General features: G+C 54.1%; 1 protein-coding gene across 1 annotated transcript; it reads left to right on the top strand.

The window, feature by feature from the left end:
- Window positions 1–1,750: 1,750 nt before the first annotated feature.
- On the top strand, window positions 1,751–21,427 carry EMX1 (empty spiracles homeobox 1). The gene is made up of 3 exons (XM_043468195.1): window positions 1,751–4,783; window positions 10,636–10,820; window positions 20,872–21,427. The coding sequence occupies exons 1-3, from the start codon at window positions 4,270–4,272 to the stop codon at window positions 21,037–21,039; spliced, it is 867 nt and encodes a 288-aa protein (XP_043324130.1). The 5' UTR covers window positions 1,751–4,269; the 3' UTR covers window positions 21,040–21,427.
- The last annotated feature ends 896 nt before the right edge of the window (window positions 21,428–22,323 follow it).

Below are 22,323 nucleotides of genomic sequence, written 5' to 3'. Positions count from 1 at the left end.
TGTTTTTCTTATTATTGTCTCTGTAAGCACACATTACTGTTGTAATAGCACCATGATAAAAGTTTTGGAGCTTTTACAAGGCTTATTCCTAATATGATGGGGATGGAAGCCAGGTTGTAAAGGCTTGCAGGGTCAAGAAGGAAATGAGGGAGCTGAAGAGGGACAAAAAGTGATTTAAGACTTAGCTGGTGGTGAAGAAGAAAAGTTAACAGGGTGAGAGAAACACGAGGGCAGGGAGACATGAAGATGAAGTAGGCTGAAGAGCAAAGAGGAAGATGGAAGGCCAAAGGCAGATGACTGGGGATGTTTTGGACCAATGTCTCCACAGACAACTCCACCCTCCAGGGGAATGCTATGACTGAGTGGTGAGAGGCGGGGCGGGGGAGGGGGGGTGGGATGGTTCTGGGAGAAGTTGAACTGAGTTACGAAGAATGAAATCAGCCAGCAAAGAAGCAAAAAGGGAGAAGGTATAGATTTGAGAAGTACTTGACCTCAAGACCTGGTGATAAGGATAAGGAGGATGGGAAAGAATGAGGATTTGAGGATGATCCCCAGGTTTCCTGCATAGGCAAAGATAGACAGCATAACATTCACTGAGTGCCTCTCTGGAGTCAGACATTGGTCCTGGACATCACAAACTTATATCATTTATTCCCTACAGAGGCCCCACTAAAGGCTTGCCATTTCACAGATGTGCAAGCCGAGGCAAGATTGTTGGCCCCAGGGCTCACCATTGGTAAATGGATGAGTCAGGACTTGAGTCCAGTCTATTCCAGAGATGGAGAGGGGAGAAAAGTTGATGTGGGGCTAGAACTAGGACAGATGGTTCAGGTCTTATCCTCTGAGTAAGCAATCAGGCTCCTCTGAATAAAGTGAAGTACTGGGTTTGGGGAGATGAGAACCCAGAGAAGGTGCTGGGCTTCTTGCAGGTGTAGAGTGAAAGGCAAGCAGCCTGCAGATGCCTGGGACTATAAGGTGCTCCAGCATGAGGGAGGCATGATTAACGTGGGGTCTCCTGCAGAACTCAGCAGCCTGAAAGGGAGGACGGGGAAGTGGAGGGGAAGGGCTGGGGAGCAGAGGTGGAGGGGGGGCCGCAAGTTTGAGTTAAGGTGGGCTGCTGTCCACTGGTGAGGAGAGGAAGCAATGGGAGACCTGTGGGAGCTTTGCAGGGACCAAGCAGGGAATCTGGCACAAGAAAAACTTGGGGCGTGGTGGAGGGCATTGATGTTGGATCCAGAACACAGTGGGAGACTTACAGACCTCCTGAAGATAACAAATTCTTCTCTTAACCTACTGCAGCGGAGGCAACAAGGGGGAAAGAGGCCCTAAAAGCAACGGAAATAGAGGAAATCAGGTAAGAGATAAGTATCTGCCGAGGGAGGGAAGGGAAGGAGGGAAATTATGAAATTACAGGAAAGGAAGGTGAGAGAAAGGCACAATGCAAGAGGTTAAGGAGAGGGAGAATGAAGGCAGAACCCCCTTCACTCATCACTGATCCTGGGAGAGTCCAGCTGCAGTGGCGGGGGTTGGGGTAGAATGGGGGCAGAACCTGATCCAGGCCAGGCCCACTGAACTGTCCCACCTCAACCCAGACCACCACCAGACTCCAGACATGGGTCCGGTGCAGTTTCTTCACCTGTAAAGAGGGTTAATGACAGACAACTGGTGTCCAAGTGTCTGGAAAGCCCAACAAGGGAAGGAGTGGTCACTGTAAAGGTCTGTGGATTTACATGGGGAGATGTATGCCCAGAGCTAGATGAGGGAAGTCCACATGGCCAGTGTAGATGTGTCCAGGAATGGCCCAGTAGATCCCAAGCTCCTCTACCTGCCCTATTTAGTCAGTTCAGGGGTCAGTGTCCGGCCTTGCAGTGAGGTAGGAGGTGGGGGCCTGCAGCTAGACAGGTGAGGTTCACCACCGGCTAGGGAAACAAAGCCCGGGCGAGTTCAGCCCGATCCGGCTCCAGTCTTCTCGCCACAGGCCCAAGCACTTAGTCCCTCCTCGCGGCATTCAGAGAACAGGCCGGGCTGATGCTTATCCAACTAAACCTGCCTCCCTGCGGGGACCTTGTTCCAGCAAAATTCACGTTGTCTCCTTCCACATAGAACGAAACTCTCGCTTCCATGTCTTTGCCCAGCTTCGCACCCTCACCACTCCAGCGATATGGCCTGGTTAGGTCCTTGTCCCCACTCAGGGGAGCTTCTCCTTACCCAGAACGGAGGAGGAGGCAAAAGGAGAGGGGGGGGGGGGAGAAACAGAGGGAAAGTGGTGCTGTGGGAGAGGGCGGTAAAGAGACAGGAAAGGGAGAAACAGACAGCCAGCCTGAGACAGAAACGGAGAGACCAGCACAGTGAGCCAGGAAGAACCGGAGGGGCCAGCAAGAGAGACACAAGCCCTCGCCACGAATTCAGTAACGACTCCTTCCTCAGGTGTTTCTGGGGCGCCTCCGAGGTGCTCCGCCCGGGTCTGCTCTGGACACGACCGGCGGCAGGGCGCGGCAGTCTCACCCCCACCCCCTCGCTGTCTCCTCCCCACCTCTCCCAAGGGGGCCGGAACGGCTTCGGCGCGCGGGGGCTTTTCGGACCAGTCGAGTGGAAAATAGACTTTAACCCGCTTTGTGGCAACAAGGGCGCCCGGAGCGCTCTCCCCGGCCGAGACTCCGGGCACTCAGGCAGGCCACTCTCAAGACCTGGCCTGGAGTCCTTGCAGAGCCTCGCGGCACGAGGACCTTCTGGCCTCAGGGCGCCGGGACGCACTGCCCGGATCCGCGCACCCCGGCCAGGCCGCTCTGAGTAAGCCGGGCAGCAGCGAGGAAGCAGATCGGCTTCTCGCAGTGCACGGGCAGGGTGCGGGTCCCAGCCTCCCCATCACTGCCTTGTGTCCTCTTAGGCCTGGATGCTGTGTTTTCCTGCGGCCTGGAATGCCCTGGTGGAAAAGTTTGCTGAGTACTGGTTCTCCTTCCCAACTGCCCTCTCATCCCCGACGAATCAGTGCACGAAATGGAAACTGGCTGGAGCAGAGTAGTCCGCTGCTCCGCGTTCGCGAGTGGAAGGTGAGGGTCGGAGGAAGCCAGGCGGCCGCTACGGTCCCGGGATGGCCTGTGTGTCTTCTTGGAGGGTCTTAGGCGATGGCTGTGGACTGTTCGGCCACCTCCAACGTAAGACAGTGTCTTCAAGACCTCGGCCTGTCCTGGACCGCCTGCACCTAAGCTCCGCAATCAGAGAAGACGAGGAAAGCAGATGGCCCTGCGAGCCGGTCGCGATGCTCGTGGCTGGGCCAAGGACCTGCTTCCAAGCCCGGAGAATTGCAGCTTGAGACGTCTGGGTGACCACTCCGCCAGCTCCTCTAGCGCTTTCCCTGGCCTGGCCTCTTCTGAAAATAACTGCGTGTCCGCTTTCGGAAGCTGTCCCCCTTACCACCCAGAAAACGCGAAACCTCAGGAGCAAGGCCGCGGCTTCAGACTGCGTCCCAGGAGACGGACGATGGATCCTGAGGATCCTTGAGGACAGGGGAACAAGTTCTCAGGAGAATTTATTCGTTGGACCCCAAACACCCACATTGCACTCGAATTCAAGTTATTTGAGAACTGAAACGACATCCCGGGACGAACTGGAGAGGGTTCAACTGATTTGCACACTGGGGAGTGGGGTTGGAGATCCTCCCAAGCCCCAGACCCCTCACCCCTCACACACCTCCTTCGGCTCCGGCCTGGGTGGAGACGCTTACGGCTGCCGCCAGACTCAGCTAAAGGGCAGAGATGCGAGAAGACGCGAGAGGAGGAAGAGGCCTAGCTCGCCCCGCGCAAGCTCCAGTCCGGTTTTTGCCTCCGACTGCTGGCTCCTTTCCCTTCCCGCGGTCCCTCGCCCCGCCCCGCCCCGCCCCCCACCTTGGGGCAGGTGAGCGGCGGCCAATGGGCGAGCGCGGGGCAGGTGCCCGCTAACTCTCGCCTAGCAGCGCGGTGGCCGAGGCCGGGCAGGACACTGCTGGGAGGACCGGGGGCGGGGGTCGGTCCTGGCAGGACTCGGAAGGGAAGGGGCCGGGCTCAGTCCCCAGGCGGTAGAGGCAGCTCACAGCCTCCTTCGGAGCCCGCGCCGGTGCCGGCGCCGGGAGCTGCCCGCTTGGCCGCAGAGGCCGGCGCGCCTAGCCTCGCGCCGTGGCCCGACTCCGCGTTCGCTGGCTCTCACGCCCCTCGCCGCACCGCGCCTGGCTTGTGGGCAGGGGCTGAGCGCGGGCGGGCGGGCGGGGGAGGTGAAGGGTGCTGGTGTGTGTGCATGTGCCTGGCTGGGTGCACACCCCGCACGGCGGCGGCGCCAGGACGCGGAGCGCTCCCCAGAGCCCGGGTGCCTCGCTCGGCTCTGGCGGCCGCGACCATGTTCCAGCCCACAGCCAAGCGCGGCTTTACCATCGAGTCTTTGGTAGCCAAGGACGGCGGTACTGGAGGGGGTACTGGCGGCGGGGGCGCAGGCTCCCATCCCCTGGCGGCGGCCGCCTCGGAGGAGCCGCTCCGGCCCACGGCGCTCAATTATCCTCACCCCAGCGCAGCCGAAGCGGCCTTCGTGAGCGGCTTCCCCGCCGCCGCGGGCGCCGGCCGCTCGCTCTACGGCGGTCCCGAGCTCGTATTCCCCGAGGCCATGAACCATCACGCGCTGACCGTGCACCCGGCGCACCAGCTGGGCGCCTCCCCGCTGCAGCCCCCGCACTCGTTCTTCGGCGCCCAGCACCGGGACCCTCTGCACTTCTATCCCTGGGTGCTGCGGAACCGCTTCTTCGGCCACCGCTTTCAGGGTGAGTGCCCACGTTGTGCCCGCCTCGGCGGCCGGCCGGCGCCCGCGCTGCGGAGGCGCGGGGGAGGCTCGGGGGCGTCCGGGGCCATTCAGAAGTTGTGTCAGAAAAGGTTGCGGGTCCACAGAGGCCGATTCCTAAGCAGGGAAGTGCCGCGCCAGATCCATTCGCTCTTCTGCCGCGTTGGGTTCCCTCCCAGAGAACCAGGTTGGGACCTCCAGGCTTTTCCAGGAATGATGCCGGTCCGGACGCCAAGCCCGGGCGCATCCTTGGAGCTTCTCCTGGTCCTCCCTGCGGCCTGCCTTACTGTCTCCAGGCTGAGCCAGTCCCATCCCAGAGAACTCAGCGTCGGCCGCCCTCCCTCTGACCCAGCTGGACCTGGGACCATACTACGTTCGCACTTCCACAACCAACTCCCAGGGACCCGCCTTCGCTGGCCAAGGAGACAGGGGAAAGTCCACCTGCTTGTCCCGATTCTGTGGGAAGAAGGGGCAGAGGGAGGGGAAACTGGAGAGTTAATGTTCAGTGTTGAGTGCTCCTCTGTTTGAGGATGTTTCTCGGCAACCTCGGCCCGACTTCTCCAAGTCACACCTGCCTCTCGGACCCAGGGTGGGAAGGTTTGCCAAAGCAAACCGGCTTCCCGCGACGCTCGCGGACTCCGGGAACCTACAGGCTGCTGGGGTACCGACTGCAGTCCTCCCAGGCAGGGGGCGGGGGCAGAGGGCTGTTAAGGTCGTAGGCAGTCTGAGCCCCCTAGTCTGCACTGGGCAATGGGATTGGTAAGGAAGATCCCCCACTTCTCTCTCTCTCTCTCTCTCTCTCTCACACACACACACACACACACACAGAGGTTTCAGTGGTCTGACTTTCTCCAAGCAAAGAGTTCCATTAGTTGGAGTTCGTTTTCTTCTTTGAATTTATTGGTTTTTTCTTTTCTTTTCTTTCTTCTTGCGCCCCCCCCCCACTTTTTTTTTTTTTTTTTGGGAATGGCCTTAATTTGTGCCGTAATTGGTTTAGTTTTCAGTTTTATTTTGTTAGTGTAGACCAGACCTCAGCCTTACTCAGACCTGACTCAGAAGTAGGTAAACTGGCTCTTAGCAAAACAAACGAAAAGGACGTGATTAGAGCTTTGCTCCTGGAGCTGATCTGGTGGTAAACTGGATCTACACAGTCAAAATAAATTGGGTATTTGGTACAATTATCTAGATAACAGAAGAAAATGACCTCTTGAAGCTTTGGCTATAGCTGTTTAACTGTATCATGGAAAGCTGCTTTCCCCACCCCAATTTGTCAGACAATTTTCTGAGTCCCATCTGGCTAATAGATACTGGCCCAGCAGATCCCACAAAATAAGGTAATGTAATTGTTTGAGCAAGAATTTTTGTGGGAAGTCTTGTCTGCTCTGGGGATTTCAAAGATTTGCCCAAATCATCCGGAACAACAACAAAAAATGCCTATAGTGTCAGCCGCTATGGGAAAGAAGTCTGTCAATTAAAATAAATGTTTACTGATAAAATTAAGTATTATTTTAAATTGAGCAAACCACCTCAGTCCTCCGTGGGCTGGGTCCCCGGTCTCTAAACTTGGCGACTGCAGGCCAATTTGAAAGTCGCGGCTGTTTGTGAACCCTCCGGCTGGGGCGGCGGAGGGACCGGCGGTTAGCAGACCGGAGGAGGGACAGGAGCTCGAAGAAGAAGACAGAACTGGTCCTGACCCCTGTGGTTTCTGCTCACTCGGAGATGGCCTCCCCGGCGACGCCCTCGGCTTTAGACCGGGCGCCCCACGCCCTCCACGCCTCCTTTCCCGCCATTGACCTCGCCGACACCGGCTTTTAGGGTTCGAGGGCCGGGGCACCAAGGGTCGGGAACGCCTTGTAAGAGATCCAGCTCCGGCTCTGAGCATCCCCAGTCAGACGAGGCTGATAAATCCTCGGCAAAAATCCTCTCGGAAATTGACGCCGCTCCCTGAGCCTTCAGCCCCGGCGGGCACGTTGTCTAGTTGCAAAAACGGTTGCATTTTTCTCCCAAGAACTGTGTCTGGACGCGGAGATGGAGCCAAACGTGGTCGCATTTTTGAACACGAGAATCCGTTGGGCACGGAATGACTTTTTTAATTCTGAGAGGTTTTGGCTTGAGGGCTGGTCAGCGTCGGGGCAGACGCCTTGCGGCCCGGGCGTCCTTGTGTCCTCGGGGGCCCTCGGGGATATGAGCCGAGTCATTTCAGGCCCTCCGGCGCCGCGTTTTCTAGAGAACCGGGTCTCCGCGATGCTCATTTCATCCCCGTTTCAATGCAAGAAGCGAAACCCTACAGGAACGAAAAGGAAAACGTCTGCGTTCTGCGCGCAGCGCTCTCCAACAGGGAGGTCCCGGCGCGCAGGGTAGCGGCTTCTCCGCTGAGCAAGGCGCTGGGAGAAGAGAAGTCAGTAAGGAATGGCCGGGACCAGGCGGCGGGACTCCGAAGCCGGAGGCGGCTTTCGAGGCCTGAAGAGGAGGGGCTGGAGGAGACAGCGAGTTAGCCGCACTTCGGTGCTATTTCCCTCGGACAGCAGGAACTTTCCCGGCCGGGAAGCTGCGTCGGGAGGGGGCGGTGGAGATTAGGCCCTCGGGACTGGTGGTGGTAATGGGCCGGTGCTTCAAAGGGAGCCTTTGTTCCGGCAGGGGGAGGGGGGAATAGGTTATCTCCGTTCCCCGGCGGGCTTCTCCTTCTCGTAGCCCCAGGCCCCTCCGCCTCGCCATCCGGCCCAGAGCCCCCAGCTTGCCACAGCATCTCCAGGAGGCACTGCAGCTTGGGCCTCGGGCCTTCGAATCCCTAGTTCCCAGTTCCTGCCACCTCAGTCAGTCCTGGGAACGTCGATTGCTAGTTCCCAGCCATTGCCTTAAAGGAACCTGCAGAGAGAGGCTGGAGGAAAACGGGGCAGAGTGGGGTTCAGTTACTAGCTACAGGGAAGACTCAGCCAGCCCCTTTCCACTTTTCCACCTTGTCCTTGCCTGAAACTGACAGCCTACTCTCACAGCCCAGAACTACTGTCTCTAAACAGGCCACACCGCAACCCCAGTCCCAGAGCTTGTTCTGCCCTTGTGGTCCAATTAAGGCAGACTGAAGCCAAGGTAGGGACGGTTGAGGTCCCTTCTCCATAGATCAGAGTGAGAGCGGCCCAGGCTCATAGGCACCACCCTGGTTCTTACAGAAACATGAAACTATTACTCAATTTCTCAGGATGGTTGATTTTGTACTAAACATATTCTTCCTTACAGGAAAAAACCCTGCTTCTTTTGAAATCATATCTTTTTCATCAGTAATCAGCATCTTGAGTAGTTTTTCCTGGTCTCTGCTTCTTCTTGGTTGGGTCAGGACTTCTATGTTTCTGCACATGCACACACAGATTACAGGATACATGCTATCTGCCCCTTTGGGGGGTTACAATGAACTGCTGCTATTCTCTCCCCAGCTGAAGAGGACCCCAAGCATCCTATCTTCCCCCTGAAATAGCCAGACTTGAGCTGAATGGTCCTATGTGTCAGGACAGAGAAGCTTGTTGTTTCCATCCTCCACTTTGGGTTTATAAAGATAAACACAGAGAACTCTACCGCACAAGTGACCAACACACAGCATGGAATTATAAAACACCCGTCAAATCACACACTGAGGCAGGCTGCAGTCCTGCTTTCTCAGCCCCACACTACCCTTCACACTTCTGCATCCCATTCACTCACAAATCGAGAGTGTCTCCACACTGCCACTTCATTTCTGACCAGCCTGGGCCCTGTCAAGTTGCTGAGGCCAAACCCTGTGATCACAGGGGTGTGCTAGGCTTTCTCTCCCTCTCCAGCTCATTTGTCCAGAGAAAACCACTGTTGGTATTTGACTTGAGCTCAGAATGCTATTGTTTTTGAAGCAATTTATTTTAACATCAGCAAGGAGTGTTTGCTTCCCACCCACCTCTCCCACCTTTCTCTGGCCTCATCACACTGGCTCGCACTTGAGGCTGTAATCCTTTTCCCCACCTGGATCCTTCTCCTCCTTTCTCTCCCTCCTACCCCTCTCTGCCAGACCACCTCCCCTAATCATCTATCCCCTCCATCACCACAAGCTAAACTTTTCCTTCTGTCAGGCCTGAGAATCTTCCCCCACCTTGAAGGACCCAGTGGGCAGGGTGTCCCCCGCCCCCCGACCCCTCCATCTTCCTGTGATGTGATCCCACTCACTTTTGTAGCAGCACAGATTCAGTCACTTGGAATGGATAAGGCGACTGGAAGTTAGTAGCTGTTCCCTCTCAGGGGACTCTGTTTCCCCGCCCAGGCACTGGCCATTCATTCCTAGGCAACGCTGTTACCCAGAAAACCCCAGCAATCAAGTTTTCCTATGTAGATGTCCAAAGCCCACAGACTTGGAAGAAATCAGGTCAGGCAGTTTCCACCAGAAGAGGGACATGAACAGTTACCTGGAGAGTTGTAGCAACAGCATCTCAATTATGCGTCCTTGCCTCACTTACAGAGATATTTCCAGAGATGGGAGAGCTCAACTGAATTATCCAAACAATTGTCTTAAGAACAAAACAACAAATCAAATTGAGTCAAACCAGTGGCCATTTCTGAAGAAATTAATTGGATCAGTCAATCTCAACTGCTAACTGTCAAAACATTTCATGTAGTGCTCTGCATTCTTGGTGGGTTGGGGTACTGGTATGCGCCACTGCCTGAGAATCCACGGATGGTGTCAGGGCCTGCTTCCAGTCTTGTTAGCGTGTGCAACCAAGCCAGAGGTTGTGTGAGGGCCTAGTGGGGGGATTCCTTGAGACTGGGGCTGTGGATGGAAGCTTGTTCCAGCTTTTGTAGTTCCTGACCCTACTACCTCAGCCCTCTTCAGCCCAATGTCAGCCCCTTCTCCTGCATGTAGCAGCTGAGTCCCCATGATGGCCAACATTTGCCAAGGGACTGTTACACTCTTTGAAAATCCTGTATGGTAGACAGGAGAAAAAGACAGTAGGGAGGCTGGAGCATATATTTACACACGCCCATGCAGAAACCAATATATCTATATCTATTAGGGAGAAAGATGACATCTAGTTATTTATACACATGTCTCTTCAGCAGGAGATTATTCAGGGATGAAGCAAGGTCTTTTTCCACCAGAGAGCAGTAAGTCTGCAGGAAGAGGATTTTATCTGAAGACCTGGGGGGAGAGAGGTGGGATATTGGTTAGAAGTAACCTAACTTGAGACCTCCAGATGCTGTCTGGATTTTGACCTGGCCCGTGGCCTATTTTTACCACTTGCAAGGCAGAGCCTCCGCCTGTTGGCAGGAATTTTCTATGGGCTAGTAGCCTGAGCATTTAGTTGCAAGGCTGGTTTAAGCAGGTGTGAGGGAGAGTTCCTAAGATACTCTCAGTTCTTGAATCTGCGTTTGGTACGGGGATGCCTGACAGCCAGGTTGGGCCCCTTGCCACTTTTCTGACACCCAGCCCCGTCTCTACCCCTGGTCCACTTTGAGGGAGACGCGACGGGTCATACCAGACAAAGAGAGCTTCCCTTGGCCTCTTAGGCTGCTCAGGCACTGGGCGCCTCTCCAGACCCGGCCCGCCTCTTGGCCCAACAGTGATCCGCAGGGCTGCGATTCCGGGCGTCCCCTGACCCGATAACTCTCAGCCAAGAGGAGGTATCGGGGAAAGGAGTGGACTTAAGAGAAAGAGGAGACGTGGGTGTGCGTGTGTCAAGGGTGGGAGAGTGCAGCGGCGCGCTCCGGGTCGTGTGCGAGCGAGGCGCGAGGGCCGAGCTTGGCTGGCTTCGCGGGCGGCCGGGCCGCAGCTCACGGTGCCCTTCTCTCTGTCTGTATCTGCCGTCGGCGACGCGGCCACAGCGAGCGACGTGCCCCAGGACGGGCTGCTTCTGCACGGCCCCTTCGCGCGCAAGCCCAAGCGGATCCGCACGGCCTTCTCGCCCTCGCAGCTGCTGCGGCTGGAGCGTGCCTTCGAGAAGAACCACTACGTGGTGGGCGCCGAGCGGAAGCAGCTGGCCGGCAGCCTCAGCCTCTCCGAGACGCAGGTAATGAATGGTCCAAGCTGCGCCCGGGGGCCAGGTGGAGGTGGGCCGGGCGGGTGCCCGAGAGGCCGGCCTCGCCCCTCAGCCTGCCCCGTCTCCTCCCGCCACCCCTGCGGCGCTCCCGCCATGACTGTCTTCCCTCCGACTGCGTACAGCCTCGAAGGGGCCACAGGACTTTTATTAAGTACTAAGGACCTACCCGGAGGCTGGAATCAAACCTTATTCCGACCCGGCTCACACAGCCCAAGGGAGGTGCCAGCTTTCAGGAGGCGGCGGGCGCCCTCGGGAGCCGGCCGAGCGCGGAACACCGAGGCCGCGGTCACTCCGCGCCCGCCCGGGCCCTCTGGTGTCGTCTCAGCCCTGCGGTGGCGGCCGCCCTTCTCCCGCCACAGTTCTGGGGGCCCTCGGAGGTGTGTGAGGTGCTCAGGCCTGTCCCGTACTGGCTCCGCTGCCGTGCAGGGGCGACGGGGGCGAAGGCCTCGCGGTGGCGAGAAAGACCACGGGTCCCCGCGCTGCAAAGAGCAGAAGGTTAGCCGGGAGTGCGCGCCCTTGCCCGGGGTCCGAGGCCGGCCCCGGTCTCAGCGCAGGCAGGCTGGCACCGCGCTGAAACGGTGGTGTGTGTGCGCGGGCGTCGGCGGGACCTGGAAACGGTGGGAAAGTAGGTTCTGGTATTCAGGGCCTGTTTTCATCACTTGAAGGGCTGTTGAGTTGGTGAGGGAATAAACTCCGATGGCATTGAAGGGATTTGAACTAGATGAAATTACAATCACCACGTAGTGTTTTTGTAATTGATTAAAAAAAAATTAAAGAACTAGAAGGGAACTATAGGGAGGCAGACTTGTCCTTATTGTAAGTAAAGACTTTGCCATAAATAAATGTTGTCTGGAAGCACCGCTAAGCTCTCCGTCCGCCCGGAGTCCAGTGCGCTGGGGTGGCTGGTTGCTGCCCTGGAGGCGGATTTCTGTAACTGGGTAGGCTTTGCGAGACCTTAGCTCCCTCGCGTCCCCGACAGCTTCCAGATTCGCAAAGAGAGAGGTCGGCTGGCGGCCCAGCAGCTCTCGCCCGCCGCCGGCATTTCATCTTCCGCTCCTTTTTCTGCTCGCCTCTCACACCACCATCCTCCACCCGAGTCCTGATAGAGAGATGGTGCCCGGCTGAGGGCGGGGGTGAGGTGTGTGTGCAGCCTGGGGTCTCCTGGGTAGCAGTGAGGCTAGATAGAAGACTTCATGTGGGAGTCCAAGCCCAACTTCGTCCCCAGCCCCGACCTCACTCTTTCCTGCTCACGACGCATGTTGGTATCTATGTCCTACCTATCTGATGCCTTATTTCATCAATGCATTGCTCCTGTCTGCTGCAGGGCCCGGGCTTTTTCAGATTTGCTAGCCGGTCTGTTCTAACTGCTGAGATCAAGCTCACAAAAAAACGGACTTAAATTTTAAAAACGTTTAAAAAGAAGGTATTTTTGAAAAACAAGTTAATAAAATAACACCCACTTTTCCCTCTTTGCAAATGTTTTAAAATTTTTATTTAAAACAAGGTGTCAGTTTAGGAATGGTATTTTTAGTTACTTTCATTTAAAAAGTATTAGTAATTGCAGAAGTGTAAGAAAACAAAACCATTTATGTCCATGACCCACAGATTAACACTTGTTGAAATAATGTCATTGTTTTTAAACTTCCATCTTTTTAGTTCAGTGAGAGCATTTTTAATTGACCTTCTTTCAACTGAACTTATCTACCTGTCAATATTTGGACCTAACAATGCCAGTTAGTAAACCTAATGATTGTTTCCTCTCATTTTTATTAGAATGTGCTTAAACATATATTTAAAAGAAAACCAGATAGAAAATAAAATGGATCCAGCTTTGTTAACTATCAAAACTCATGGCTATTCTTGTCGCATGTATAAATGAGCTGGTTTAAGCATATGAAACAAACAAAATAATAGAACTGTGCGATATTTGAGCCTGAGAAACCTCCTTGTAGAATCCTTTCTTTCCAGGTTAGGCCTTTAAGATGTAGAAATGAAGTATGCAGAGCTCCCCAAGCAGGCAAATGGGATTTCAGTATTTGCCTCCCTGCTAACTGTGTGACCTTGGGCCAGTTACTCAACTTCTCTGAATTCTGGTTTCATCATCCAGAAAATAGGTTTAAGGATCAAAAGATACCTAATTTGAACTCAAATAATATTAATTGTCACCCTCAGTACTTCTCTTCCCTTTGTTGAAAGTAATATGTCAAGTTATTGTTATAATAAGATCTACACCTGGAATTACTGATTCTTAGTTCAGTCTTTTTCATCAGCAGAGCTGCTTTCTGTCCCTTTTGTAACTATCATTGAGATCTAGGCTATATAATTAACTAATTATCTATCCATCTTGCTGTATTTGCCAGGCAAGCTTACCTGTCAAATCTAACTATCAGCTATTTGTCAAGCTTCAATCATTCCCATCAGCCCCCTGACATCTATTTCTACTGTCAATATCTATATTTGTCTCTCAGAGCTCTCTATTCTGTCCCTAACAGATAGCTATTTTATATCTAGCCATGTACTTCTGTCTACTCTCATTAAATTGCCTCCACAAAGCTGGTTAATTTATATTTCCTATTTATTATTAATTCTATCTTTTCTCTGAACAATAATTCCTGTTTACCCGACTGTTGATTATCTCTTTATCATCTACTCTGTTTTACCTTCTATATATCTACCATCCATGTCAAACTTCCATCTCTATAGATCTTTAGCAGCTGACAGTATATGCATATGTCTATAATGGTTATCATCTCATCAACTCTTGCTTTGTCTTTTTTTCTGGGCCTCAGTTCCTGATCTGTAAGGTTGAATAAAATGAACTCCAGGGTTCTTTCTAGCCCTGAGCATCTGGCTTATCTATATTCTATTTCTCTGTATTTCTATATAATCCCTCCTCCAGGTTCTCAGAACTCACAGCATATCTCCTGCATATCATAATATATGTAGGATTTTGCTATTGTTTAATAACCTGCCATGCCAAATGTCAGACTATACACTGGTTGCATCCATCTCTCAAAGAAATCTTAAAATACGAATTCCTAGAGCCTGCTCAGGAGGTTCTCAGGAGTTCCAGGCTGAGACCCAGGAAAGTTTATAAAGTAGCTCTCTGGGTGATCCAGATGAACAGTAGGCCTGAGCATCTCAGCTCTGGGAGACAGAGGGCGAGCCTTTCTTCTTCTTGCTGTGCCCCAGGGCCCAGTTCAGTGACCAGCAAGGAGTCGATGTTCCATACACATGTACTGAATGAGTGGGCAGTTTTCTTTTGACCGTATACTTATCCATATGCTAATTTTATCAGTCATTCCCCTCACTCTCTGCCATCACTGTTCCCTTTCTGTCCCTCTGCTCCTGTGATTCCCTTGCACTTTCATAACTGATTGTTGATCAGTCGTAGGTGATGGAGTTTTATTTACCAATTCATGGATAAAACTTCAGGGAGGGTTAAGCAGAGTGGTGTGTGGGTCTTAGTTCAGAGTTCAGGGGTATCTGTATGCCCAAAGCTCTGGCATGGGATGCTGTGGGTAGGCAACCCGAGCTTTTTAGTAGTTGGGATAGGGCCTTAAATTGGTTGAGAGTGGAGTTAATGGCGTGGGTTAATCCAGGAGGAGGAGGGAGGGGCCGTGGGTAAGGGCTAGTTCTTCCTTCTAGCTCTGTGCTCCTCTCTGCTGTAGTGCAGCCCGGCGGTCTGACCAGGGTGAAGCCCATTTAAGACTCAATCCTGGTGGCTGGTGGGGCAGACTCAGGCCTGGGTCAGATTAGACCCTGGAGTTTGAGTGAGCTTGTGTGTGTGTGTGTGTAATGAGTATATGTAATATATGTATGAGGCTTCTCTGGTGGCTCAGCAGTAAAGAATCCACCTTCAATGCAGGAAACATGGGTTCAATCCCTGAGTCGGGAAGATCCCCTGGAGGAGGGCATGGCATGAAGTAACTGGTCCAAGGTCACACAGTCAGTTAGCAGGGAGGCAAATACTGAAATCCCATTTGCCTGCTTGGGGAGCTCTGCCTAGTTCATTTCTCCACTCCAGTATTCTTGCCTAGAGAATCCCGTGGACAGAGGAGCCTGAAGCACTACCGTCCGTAGGATTGCAAAGAGTTGGACACGACTGAAGCAACTTCGCACACATGCGCGAACATATGTGTGCCCATAATGTGGAGGACGTGTGGGCTTAGCGTGATCAGTGCCCAAAGGTCAGGTGCTATCATATGTACACAGGGCATGGAGCACCTCTGTGAGCTTCTGTGCATGTGTGGGGAGGGGCACATTAGTTTTAGGGGGAGGGAGAGAAAGCATTTGGTTGCTCCAGCTGATGGATTGGTCAGTATTTCTAGCTGTTCCTCCAACTCCAGACAGTTCAGGAGGTGTTTCTTGACCTACCCTGGCTGAGTTTAGCTGAATTGTGAGGGAAAGGGATGCAGAAATGTGGTCTCTTGGCCTTGGAGATTCCTCAGACAGTGGTGGGGCATGCAAGGGGTGAGTGACTGGAGTCCCATTGAAGCCACAGCTGTGGACTGAGGAGGTCAGGGGGGAGTTACGTGGGTGGAAAGCTCCTGGAAGACCCCAGCCATGGAGACTTGGAGGGATGTCTAGACTGGTGGGAAGAAAGGGGGAGGTTTTAGGATTAAGATGGTGCAGGAGCTATCGAGTGTGGCTACCTTCTTAGGGCCCAAGAGCATGGGTGGGGGGATCTTAGGAGGCAGAAGTGTGTGGTCACCTGCCTATGGGTTTTCCCCAGAGGGGCATGTAAGAAGACTTCCTGCCTGGAATATCTCCCTCTGGGGGATGGATAAAAGGGAGATATCCAAGGAACTTGAATTTTTGGGAAAGATTACTGGCTCACTGTGTGTTCTGAGATGGATTCATCTCTACCCTAAGTCTTGGCTCTTCTCCAAGAACTTCTGCATCTCTGAAGGTCCGGGAGTCCAGTGGGAGGCAGGAGGACAGGAGAGAGAGGGAGGCTGGAGTGGTTCTCTGAGGGTGTGGTCCTGAGAAGACAGGCGAATCTTGTGATGTCTCCCTGAGAGTGACGGCATCCAGGGTGGACTGAGAGAGGAGGAAACCAGAAAGCTTAGGAAGAGTTAGGACTCTGGATGATGAGGAGCCAGAGGCAACCTCAGTTTGGGGGAGTGAGGGGTGCGCTTAGCATGGCATTGGGCTTGACCTTGAGAGTGGGAGCAGTTCACATGGTTAAATGTTAGGAAGTGGATCCCCAGTGGAGAGGGCAGGGAGGCAAGCTGAGGAGTGGCATGATTAATGTCTCCAAGCGTCTGTCTAGTCTGAGGATGACAGACTAGAAAGAGTGGTGTGTCTCTGTGTCTGAGGGTGACAGAATAGAAGGACACAGGCTTAAATTAAAACAGAAGAGATAATAGTAGGACATAAGGAGAAACGTCTTGTATCAGAGTTACAAGACTCAAATGCCCTTGGATAGAAGTTTCTGAACTCTTTGAGGAGAGGACAAGTATTCACCTGAAAGTGTGCAGGGGCCCAGATAGGATGGGCTAAGACTAGGGAGTGGTGGAAAAGAAGGGATCTGGTTCATTCAAAGGTAGTCTGAAACATTGGCTGGAGCTATATAGTTTGCTTGTTTGTAAGCTCATTTGTCCATTCACTCACGCACATCTTCATTCATCAGTGTATACAGTGATCAATCCACTAATGCTTTAATACCTTCATTCTTTCATTTATTCATTTATCCATACCAGTTTCACCTGAATCAACCAGTCAGCCTAATTCAAGCTGACCCTTGTCCCCTCAACAATGGATCTTCCTCTCCACCTTCCCCCTAGAAGTGGTTAATCCAATCCACAGCTGAAAGAATTAGGAATTGACCCTCTTATAGAAGTGACCATTGAAGTAAGCCAAGAAAGGATCCCATCTCTCTAGCAGTCAGCAATTTCCAAACACCCTTTCCAGTTAAGAGTCCAATCCCTCTACCATTGATTTTCTCCTGTTTTCCAGGTTGGCACAAGGTGCCTCTTTCCTAGAGCATAGGGCTTAGTCACTTCACCTCTGCGCTGCCAGCTGAATATACCTGGAACATGCCCAGTGGGCCTCCAAAGCCAGCTAACACACCACTTTTGTTCTCCAGGTTCCCATACTGTCTGATGAGGAGACAGAGGTTTCAGCAAATTAATAAGTTGCTGGAGCCACTGTCACTGAGACAGAGAAAGCACTAAGGAAGTGCAGACAGGCAATGGGCCACATCTAGGGCCAAGGGAACAGTTTCAAAGGCTAAGTAAGAGTTCCCGGTGGTGTAACTTGGACAAAAGTGGAGACTCTTGGAAGGATCTTGTTTATCAGAAAAACTGAGAGACATTGAGTGTGGTAGGGACTTAGAAGGCCACAAGGAACCTCTCTCCAAACCCAGAGGGTTCAGAGGTGTGTGAGGGCTTCCTCGGTCAGAAAGCCAAGTGTGCCTTTGGGCTTAAAGAAAGGTGGGTAGCATGCCAGTGTTGGGGGGAGGCAGTGCAGACTAAGTACAGCCTCCTAAGGCCTCTCCCGATGAGCTGGTAGCCACGTTATGTAACCTGACTCCTTTCTAGGTTTTCTGTCCTCTAGAGAAGGAGTTCTGGGATAACCCCAGATTTGCCTGGCTGGACTGGAAAGTTCATGGGGTATCATTCTTAACTCTTACCACACTTGGGCCCAGTTCCTTTTCTTTTACCAAATAAAAATATTACTATTAATTGTTATAAGTAAGCATTAAAGAAAAATCGGAAAAGTGGAAAGAAGACAAGTCACCCATACTTTGGGTACATTTCCTTCTAGTCTTTTTTCCCCATGCATAGGCTTTGTTTTTCCATGGTTGTGATCACACTGTGCCCAAACTGTGCATCCTGCCGTTTTCGCTGATATTACTAAGTCATGAGCATCCCCTTGTTATTACAGTCTTTGTAAACAGCATCTGGACACTCAGCCCAAGGCTGTTCTCCGGAAGATAGCCAGGCTGCCTGGGAAGAGAGTTTTCATCCCTGTTTCTAGAGAGCTGCCTCCTTGACCCTAGTAGTTTTCATGGAGAAAATATTCAGAATTGCTTTTCATTTGGGTTTGCCAGGAAGCTATCCCTGGTGTGAAAACATACTCTATGCCCCAAGTTCCACCACTGAAGCTTTCACTCTTTGGGCCAGTGATGCTGGGCAAGGGTAGCAGGCTAGGCCCATCCCACTAAAGATGAGTCTCCTTTCTGGAAGGAGACTTGGGAATGCCTGGGGGAGGCAGAAGGTGCAGAAAGGGGCCCCGTGTCCCTGGTGCTGCCCTGGATCGTGCATCACCAGGCTGGCCATGCTTAGCCCTCAGCCAGCCCCTGGGGCTCTCAGGAATACCGCCCCAGCCCTGCATCCAGGCCTGAGTCACACACACGCCTTGCACAGGAGGCTGGGCGAGCTCACCCGCCTACGGACTGGCATAGTCACAGTGGGCTCCAGGGTGGGGGGCAGGGGCCAGGCTGGCTGCCAAACGGTTGTACCGAGAACCACCCAGGGCCCAGCCAGCCCTGTGCCTGAGGAAAGGTGGGCACAGAATCCAGAAGCCCTGCCCCTGGAGCATCTGCCATCTTCCCCATCTATCTGAGCTGGGACATGCAGGCAAGAATCCAGCCCTGGAATTGAAGGAAGGAGGCCTCCCCGTACTCCAGCCACCAAGGCCAGTGGTCTCTTCCTATCCGTGTGTTCTGTGTCCGTGTGTCTTCCTGTCTGTGTGTCTGTTCTGTGTAGCACCGAGCACTGGCTGTCCTCACACCTACCCTAGGGCTCAGAAACCTACAGACACGACCAAGGGCGCCATGGAAGCCCTGGGCGGGGTGGGCTGTTGGGGAAGTCCAGGTTGGGTTGGGCTCCATGGAGGGGACAGAGGGGAATGTCTGCAAAATGGGAAGGCAGGGTATCCTGAGCACGAAACTGCTCCCTGGGCCTGCGTGCCAGCCCAGCTTTGTCTGCCCCTGCCTGGCGTTGTGGCTAAGGCCCGTGCTTTTCACCGATTCTCAGGGGGCAGGACAGATCTGTGTAGTGTTTCTGCGGATTGCCTTTAGCTGCCCCCACCCCAGGATTCAAGGTCCTCTCCTTCGTAGTCACTGCTGTAGCCACAGCGAGGTGCTCACCATTATTCCACACACATGACTAACCGCTCACCACCTGTATGGGTACCGCGGGTCACTCCAACTGCAATTGTCTGCATCTGTGCTTAGTTGCTTCAGTCGTATCTGACTCTGTGTGACCCCATGAACTGTACTGTGACCCCCGAACTGTAGTGCTCCAGGCTCCTCTGTCCATGGGATTCTCCAGGCAAGAATTCTGGAGTGGGTTGCCATGCCCTTCTCCCGGGGATTTTCCCAACCCAGAGATCGAACCCCATCTCTTATGTCTCCTGTGTTGGCAGGCGGATTCTTTACCACTTGCACCACCTGGGAAGCCCATCTACTTGCTTTTTAAATGTGCTATTATTTCAGGAAAGCCTCCATGCCTTATAACCCTGCCCCCTTGGCACCACCTTCCCCAGGTATCCTGTGGAACAGAAGCCCAGAAGGTGCCCTAAAGCTGTAAAGGGCCCCAGAAAGCATCTCTCTTACGCATGAGGGACGTAAGTCCAGAGAGGGGAGCGAACACAGCAGATGATCAGCACTCAGCCCCTCCCGCCAACTCTAAGGGTGATCTGGTCTGGCCTGATGCTGCAAGGCCAAGAAAAGGACTGTGTAGTCAGGAGGAGCTGACAAAGTGACGTTTTCTCCACAGTCCTCAAGAACTAAAACTATAAAACTGGTTAAGGACCAGGACGATCCTCCCAGATCATGCAGGAGAGGATGTTAAGGGCTGTTGTGTGCTGGGCACTGAGCAAATGCTGGAGGAGGAGGGAGAAGGGATGAATGATGAGATACGGGACTGAGTCTGGGGAGGCTTCCGGGAGGAGATGGGCTTAGCATCATGGGCCCACCCTGCCTCCACATCACACAGGAGAGTTGTTGGCCTCTGACCCCTCCCCTTGTCAGGGCTCTTACTGCCTGACATGAGCTGGGGGGCTCTCTGTGTTTAAGAAGGAGCTCACTTCTGTCCCCTGGTATTTCTCCCAGCTATTCCTTGTGTGACCTGTTCCCACATCTGGATGGGCTGCAAGGGCTGGTGATGTGGGGGCAGCAAGTCCAGAGCACTGGGTGGGGATGCAGACACCCTGATGTGTAAGGAGGATGAGGCCTCCACTGGTGGATTTCAGACCAGACTACCCTGAGGAGCTGGCACCCAAGGATCCAGGACTCCCCACCCATCTAGCTCCACCTCTGGGGCGGGATGGAGGATTCTACCTGAGATTACTAAGACAGGCTCCTCCTGTGAGACAGGTTGACCTAGATGGTGTGAGATGTTGGAGCCTCAAGCAGTGGGGTCGGTGGGCCTCAGAGTGCTCCGGCTGTCCTGGACACTGCCCTTGGCAGGGCCAGCGCCTCCCGGTTAAGTAGCTGTGTCCGCTCTGCCTCTTCGTGGTGCTGCTCTGAGCACGGGCTTGCCCTGGGGGTGGGGCTCACACCAGCCATCCAGACCCATGTGATGGCTGCTTCAGTCGTGTCCAACTCTGTGCGACCCCATAGACAGCAGCCCACCAGGCTCCCCCGCCCCTGGGATTCTCCAGGCAAGAACACTGGACTGGGTTGCCATGTCCTTCTCCAATGCATGAAAGTGAAAAGTGAAAGTGAAGTCGCTCAGTCGTGTCCGACTCTTCGCGACCTCAGGGACTGTAGCCCACCAGGCTCTCCGTCCATGGGATTTTCCAGGCAAGAGTACTGGAGTGGGGTGCCATTGCCTTCTCCACACCTCTGTTGAGGGGACAGCAAAACAGCCCGTCTCAGGCCCACGGTGCCCTGGCCCCCTCATTTGCATCTGGAAGGGAAGGCCTCCAGGCCCATCAGGTGGCGCCAGCCAGAGGAGACGACCCTGGTCTCGGTTCCCCATCCGGCTCCCAGCCCAGCCGGAAGGCTGAGTGGCTGCTGGGGGCTTCCTGGGCGTTTCTCACCTGTGCCCCTCCCTCCCTGGCCCAGGTGAAGGTGTGGTTCCAGAACCGGAGGACAAAGTACAAGCGGCAGAAGCTGGAGGAGGAAGGGCCCGAGTCGGAGCAGAAGAAGAAGGGTTCCCACCATATCAACCGGTGGCGCATTGCCACGAAGCAGGCCAACGGGGAGGACATCGACGTCACCTCCAATGACTAGGGTGGGCAGCCGCAACCCCACCAGGGCAGAGTGCCACACGCTGCTGGCCAGGCCCCCCCACCGGTGGGCCCAGCAGGACTCTGGCCACTCCTTGGCCGGGCTGCGTGGAGGCCTCAGGTCACGGCCCCGGAGGGCTCGGAGCCTGGGGCCGCCACCGACAGAGGGACAAGACGTGGGCTGGCTGAGGCCCGGGACTGCTCGACCTTCTCCTTGGAGAGCCTGCCCACCTGGGCAGCGCAGCCTCCCAGCCACTCTCCATTTCTCTTATCTCCTTTTTGTTTTGACGAATTTCTGTTTTAATTTATTTTGCAGGCACCCGCTGTAGTTCTTAGTGATCCCCTTGTGTCTCCCTTCCCTATGGGAACAATAAAAGTCTCTCTCTTAATGACATGGGCATCCAGCTCCAACCCCAGAGCCTGTGAGCCTGGGGTGGTGGGTTCTGGCTCCAAGAGCCACAGGGGGAATGGGCCTGGGAATCCGGACAGGGCCTTGGAGACTCAATCCACTGACTCTTCTCTTTTGATGATGCTTGACCCTGGTCTCTAGCTCCAGCTCCACAGCAAGAGAAACTGAGGCTAGACGTAGGGAAGGAACACCCTGTATTCTGAGGGAGGCTGTGCTCAAGTCTTCCCAAACTTAATGAATAGTGGGAATCAGGCCCAGGTGGGTCATGGAGGAGAGAGCATCCATACTTCTCCATGCATGGAGCTGTGGTGACTTCTCCAGTCGAGGGGAAAATGGGGCTGGGTAGAGGGGGCACCCTTCCCAGAGGCTGACCACCTCTGCCCCAAGTCCTGCCCCACCAGGATGCGCTCCTGTCCCTGCAAAGCCCCCCTGGGTGGATGAAAGCTTCAGAGACAGGGCTGTAGGCCGAGCTTGCAACTGGTTCCTGGGGCCTTAGGGCCTTCCAGCCTGGGAAAGAGCTCGAGGCAGGGCCCACTGATCTCTGGTTCATCTGCCTCCAGTTTGTTCACTTGTCTTTCCTGCTTGTCACACAGCAATGTTTCCTTCAGCCTGAGAAAACCTCTATCTGTAACCTGTATCCAGTACCTCTGGCCCGGACCATGGCCAGACGGCCCTCTACCTCTCCATCTCCCACGTGCTCCCCACCCCCTCCTCCCCACCTCTGCCTCACCACTGGGCGGATATTGAAGACTGTCACCAACCATGGTTACTGCCACCCCCTTGTGGCCAAACTCAACGCCTCCCATCTGGCTCTCCATCTTGTGGCCGTTCCCTCCTAGGCTCCCCCACCCCCACCCCCCGCCTTTACTCCGGTACCTC

Source organism: Cervus canadensis, chromosome 5 (assembly GCF_019320065.1).
Source record: "Cervus canadensis isolate Bull #8, Minnesota chromosome 5, ASM1932006v1, whole genome shotgun sequence".
Taxonomy (NCBI): Eukaryota; Metazoa; Chordata; class Mammalia; order Artiodactyla; family Cervidae; genus Cervus; species Cervus canadensis.
Note: the sequence above shows the minus strand (reverse complement) of the source record. Positions and strands in the feature narration are given on the sequence as shown.